The sequence below is a fragment of the Trachymyrmex septentrionalis genome, unplaced genomic scaffold (genome assembly GCF_001594115.1).
Source record: "Trachymyrmex septentrionalis isolate Tsep2-gDNA-1 unplaced genomic scaffold, Tsep1.0 scaffold20, whole genome shotgun sequence".
NCBI lineage: Eukaryota > Metazoa > Arthropoda > Insecta > Hymenoptera > Formicidae > Trachymyrmex > Trachymyrmex septentrionalis.
In genome coordinates this window covers 7,484,655-7,490,463 of record NW_017305180.1, presented here as the reverse complement: position 1 = coordinate 7,490,463, position 5,809 = coordinate 7,484,655, and the positions used below count along the sequence as shown (strand labels likewise).

Here is a 5,809-nt window from a genome sequence, read left to right as displayed (position 1 = left end):
TCTCTCTCTCTCTCTCTCTCTCTCTCTCTCTCTCTCTCCAGACTTGTTGGAGCGTAGACATAACTCTCTTTTTTATGGCAATTTATAGTATATGCGTTTTCCGATCGCAAATTTATTTTCTGCGCTTTCGAAATGGAGAATGCTCTTTTATTTGTGTTTTGAATTGTATTCTGAAATCGAAGAAGATTCGTGATAAGAACGTATTCAAACGTCATCGAAGAAGAGCAGTCAAAAGCCTTATCTTTATATATTCTCGATATTTCGTGCGATTCCATGAAACTTAGTATAAATTCCATTTATCGTTACCATAAAATTTTGAAGATTATAAAGACGGGATCCTCTTTTGTAAGATCGGCATGAAAATTTTCCCAATTTACGACAACGTCCCAAAACTTTCTCGCAGTGTAGATGTTTTATACGAGTAATACAGTATAATATTTTATTCCACTTAACATGTCGTTCCCTTACTTTAAAAGTGATGTAACTAAAAAAATTAAGTTTCGCAAAAAAAAGGAGGAGATATTTCACTACTTGATAAAAAATTATTAACTAATTAAATAGTATTGGCGAAAGATATATATATTCTTAACATGAGTAAATGTTATATTTGTCATTTTTCATACTTCTTAAAAAATTAGCTTTTGTAAGGTGTGACGATTTTGATGATTTTTTTATCAAGCTAGTTCTTCAAATAAATAGAAAAACGTCAAATAAAGTAAAGACATTTAATTTTCGCGACAATATTTTAAAGTGTTAATAACATTATTATCAAATCAATTAATTTAATTTGTAATATTATTACAACTTAAATTCAGTTTCAAATCCAATAGTAATTGCATAGTTTATATAATTAACTGTATTTGGCATTTTCTTATTTGATTTATTCGTATATCAATTTTGTACAACTCATTATTGTTTAAGTTTACTTTTAATGATTAATAAGGTAATATTTAACTTATTCAAAGTAATAACATGACAATCACGTTTTTTTAGTTATTGCTAAAAAAAGTCCTTTAAAAGTAATTTAATAAATGATATATGTATAATGTGTAACAAATATGCGTTATAAAGAGTCTCATTTGTAAAACGATTGTTATCGCGAGATAGGATCGTGATCAATTATGGGTGAGCCTGAAAAAATACGATCTATCTATATTATGTTTATCTTTTCAAGAGAGGAAAAGAGAAGAAAGAAATATTGCCAATAGATAGTTCCGCAATTGCTCTTTGTTAGAATGAAAAAATAATCACAGTCTCATTTTTCTATGAATACGTGTCACACTTCGGTTACAAATGATCATGTTTTTCGACGTTTATAGACGTCGCTTACAACGCTTTGACTTTGAAATATTTATTGTGCAATGTTACGTGCAATTCAACATCTGTCTTGTCTTTATAATCATAATGTAATCCATAAAAAGATACGATATCATCTCCATTAAGCTTATTACGCCGATATTTCGATGAAATAAACATGATGCAAAAGCCAAACTTGATATGCAATATGTATGTATGTATGTTTACTTACCAGAGCATTCCTGACGGCTACCAATTTATCGCCGACAACGAGGCGACCATCCACTTGGGCGGCCCCGCCGTCCATGATTTTGGTCACGTAAATTCCATTGTCACCTGGTATATGTTGATTGCCGATACCACCGGCGATGCTGAAGCCAAGACCCTTGTTACCCTTGATCAGCTCGATCTCCATCAACTGCGTGTGTTTCCGTCGGCGTACATACTGAAAATCAATGGGCGAACAAAACGTTAATTGAAATATAGGAAAGAAGGGGGGAGGCTCTTGAATGAAGGCATCGCGAATGCCTGATCAACGAGTAAAATTCTACAAAGTTCAAATTTTAAGCGACGTCGCTTTCATCTCTGAAGAGCGTTCAAAAGAAAAAGCTTTTTCGCGCGCTTTTTCATTCCCGGTGTAACAATGAATCTCCACGTAATTAAATGCCCGCCCGATAGCTGATCGGAGAGATATATCCTCTTTCAAACTAGTCTCGTTTACTCGGTGAGATTTATAAAGTGGATTTGTTCCTGCTCGGCGTCATTCTCCTTAAGGATCCGTTTATATCGTTACTAAAGTGGTTAATTAAACTTTACACAGGGAAAGCATTGAAAGATGTTTTGATTGCCGATTGATACACTTCATCATGACGCAAATATTTAAAATATTTATTAAAATCAAAATATGCAAAAAAGTATCTTTCCTGTTATCATTTATAATTATTGATTCTATAAAATAATTATATAAAATAAAAGCAATTTGATAAACAAAAAAAAATAACGTAATTTTTAGTAAATGTTTTTAATATTTGTACAAATAAAGCGTTATTTCAATTACATGTTCATTTTTAAATTGTATTAATTTAGTAAATGAAATATAACGACTTCTATTGGATAAAAATTCGCATCTGATGCAGTATTTCATTTAATCTTAAATTAAATTAAATTGCGAGTCGTCCATAAATCAAAATTGTAAAATCGAAATTGCTTGTGATCGTATTCCTATCCTAAAGATGCGTTTGTGTGCAAGGATGGATAGCTGCGACTTCATGTCAGAATAATAATATCTAGAATGGTTCGGCCATAAAGTTTTTATGTCTTCCTTATTGTTATTCCCAGCCTGGGAAGGTTAATAACGTGTTGATTCATATCACCTCTCAACTACCTTAAAAACATTACTGACAATCTTCGAAAAAGTTGTTTTCTTCCGAAATAATTTCGAGCTAATACTATTTATCCAAATTTTTTTAAAAACTATCTATCTTTCAGAAAAGTATTCAATTGGTTAAGTTTTCTTAACTATCTTCGCGGTCTTTATGTTCAACATCGGCCTTCTTCCCTGGAAAAGGAAGATACGACAATCTGTCTGGGAGTTTTTTTTTTTAAGACTGACATTAATGTATATCCGAGAGGCATGTAACGAACGATCCCATCGAAACTTTCCCTCATCCCTTGACTTTGCCGAGCTACAGGAATTTCGGAAGGCCCGGGTGAATGATAGTCGCTTCGGGACTTTTCTTAGACATAAGCCGAAGATATTCGACGTGTCTTTATGACAAATATGGAACTCGGAGAAGACCGTCAATCCCGCGGAACTTTCTGGGACTCGAAATGTCGCCGTTAAACTGAAAAGATCGCAGATATTTCGATGAAAAAATGGGAAGTTCGAGGCAGAAAGCAGCATAATAACGAAAGCAATGAAAATATTATCGATTTGAACATCAATGAGTTTAACAAACGGTGCATGAAATATCGTTTTAATCTTAATTTTCAACAAATTAGGTTGCATATAAATAAACACTGATAACGACATTGCTTAATATACAGTTCATTAAACATTCGACTAGTAACTATTGGTAGGTAACGGAGAAATTGAATATGCATACGCAGGTGAGTTTAACAGCAGAAAGCATACGCATTACAGTACATTTGCAATTCAATATTCCGACACATTCGTCGCGCAATTAAATCTGCGCACTTGAGATGTGCATATGATATGCCATGTGATCAGAGTAACAATGTGTTGCCGTTGCACTGCGGATACGATTCAATTAAATTCGAATTTGAGATTTGCATACATCAGTTTGCTCAGGGTACCGTACCCAGCATCTTTAATGTGTCAGTTAGAATGTTAGTTAATGTGTCATTAGTTAGTTGGATCTTCCTTTACAATGTTTTGATCCGAATTTTATCATTCTTCTTCATTTTTTATTATCGACAAATCAAAAAGATATTTGTATTTTCTTAACCGTTTGTGATCGTACTTCTCGAAAGTTTTGCAAAATGCCCCCTGTGCGTATTTAATCAGTTGCTGCATTCATAGTTTTTGTTCTTTGGAGTGAAAAAAAATTGCTGAATATACTTTAAATATTGTAGAACGTAGAAATACAGTGGCTTTGTAAAGATTTTAATTTTAACCTAAATTAAAACAATGGCGTATACGTTTTTTGAGAAATAAATATAAAAAAAAAAAAATATTTTTAATTTTTTTTTTAATAAAAAATTTACTTCCATACCCTACAGATTTGGTATTTTCAGAAAAAATAGTGTAATATTTCATTGACGTTAAAATGATGCCAACGCAAAAACGATATTACGTGAACAGCTACATACACGCATATTGACGCGCTGGTCATCTTAAATTTCCAGGTAAATGGCATGTCGAGTCTTATTTTGAAATAAGAATTTGCAGATATAACCTTAAAAGTTTTTTTGGGGTCAAATTTGCATGTCTGGCTACGAAAAGTGAAATAATTAACTTTTTAACTAACTAATTTTTTAAAAATTAAAACGTTACCTTGTCGACACGAATGCATGTTGTGTTAAATTATTACTTGATACCGAGCTTGTAAAGGCACGTCAATGCAACAAAGCAATCTGCTGCGATAGGAACAAGTAACCTGTAAACGGGCTTGTATCGGTGCACCGAGATTGGAGAGTAGAGGGTGAAGCTTACCAGTTTGACGGTGTTGCCAGCCCGCTTGAGTGCGTCTACGGCGGCCGCATGCGGTACGTCGACAACGGACACGTCGTTCACCTGCAGTATCGTGTCGTTGACACGTAGCCGACCGTCCGCGGACGCGGCGCCGCCCGGTATAAGCTTAGTGATGTAAATGGCGGTGTCGTTGCCATAATGGGGATTGTCTGTGCCGCCGGCAATGCTGAAACCTAGGCCCGCCCCGCCCCGCTCCAAAATAATGTCCTCGTAGTCCCACTCATCGTCGCCGTTCACCTGAAAACATAAACATGCGCGCTTAGTATTATCTTCATTCTCTCTCTCTCTCTCTCTCTCTCTCTCTCTCTCTCTCTCTCTCTCTCTCCGCAACTTTTATATTTGTATAATACATTTTCGGTATATAAATTTTATTTATCCTCATTTATGCCTGTTTCCGCCAACGTAGATTAATTTTAATCTCGGTTCAACTTATTCTTCATCTTTTTCTAATTTTTAGAACTGGAAAAAGATGAAAAGTAAGTTGAACCGAGATTAAAGTTAATCTGTTTTTTTAAATTGCGAAAACGGGTATTAAGGAGTTCTAAATTTTTTAAATAGTGTTAGAATTAGGCACGGATCACAAATATGTTGCTACGACTTTTTAACCAAATCTCTCTGGCACGCAGAACATTTGATGACTCGTTTGTGTAAAGGAAGTCTGCGAGTCTCCTGGTTTTTAGAAAGATATCTCGGGTAAGAGAGTCAAATCTGATAATCTTTTTGCGATCTTTCAGCTGGAGAGTAATCGATCTTCAGTGGAACACTAGGCGATAAGTGACAATCAAAATCGAAAGGTGATCACAAGTACAAGGGATAAGTGTAGATATTATGAGAATTATATAAAGGAACTTCGAAGAAACATCTGATCTCGATAAAAGATTAAATTTTTCTGACGAGAGAGTCAATGACGATGTTGATGACGCAAAACCCAAAATTCCATAATTGCACGAGATGATTTAAACCTCTGCATGGCAGAGAAAGGTTAAACGATTAATTGATTCTAAGACCTTATATGAGAGAGCAGATTAGATCGTGCAGTGTCTCGATCAATGACGGTCAGTTATTGCGAGAACGAAAGATCGTCGTTTAAACTCTCGACATCAGCTGACGCGCGTCGTACATCGAATCGCTATATTTCTATAGTTTTCATTGGAAGGATGTATTTGTTTGTGTCGCATGTGGCATGCAGGATAATGGAAAATTTCTATAGGCAATATACCTCGGAGAAAGCTAGAATGGTTTTTCGATGTTTCGCTCAACTGACGCAGTTAAGTGAAATATCTTGTAATATTGATATCT

General features: G+C 34.7%; 1 protein-coding gene across 9 annotated transcripts in view; it reads right to left on the bottom strand.

Annotated features, from left to right (window-relative positions):
- LOC108747664 (disks large homolog 4) overlaps positions 1 to 5,809 on the bottom strand; it is a 333,352-nt gene that overhangs the window by 81,150 nt on the left and 246,393 nt on the right. For all 9 annotated transcript variants that reach the window (XM_018485269.1, XM_018485270.1, XM_018485272.1 and 6 more), the window contains 2 exons: positions 4,472 to 4,747; positions 1,529 to 1,741 (listed from right to left, as the gene is read on the bottom strand). In XM_018485269.1, the coding sequence (XP_018340771.1) occupies positions 1,529 to 1,741; positions 4,472 to 4,747 (489 nt within the window). The remainder of the gene's footprint in view (positions 1 to 1,528; positions 1,742 to 4,471; positions 4,748 to 5,809) is intronic.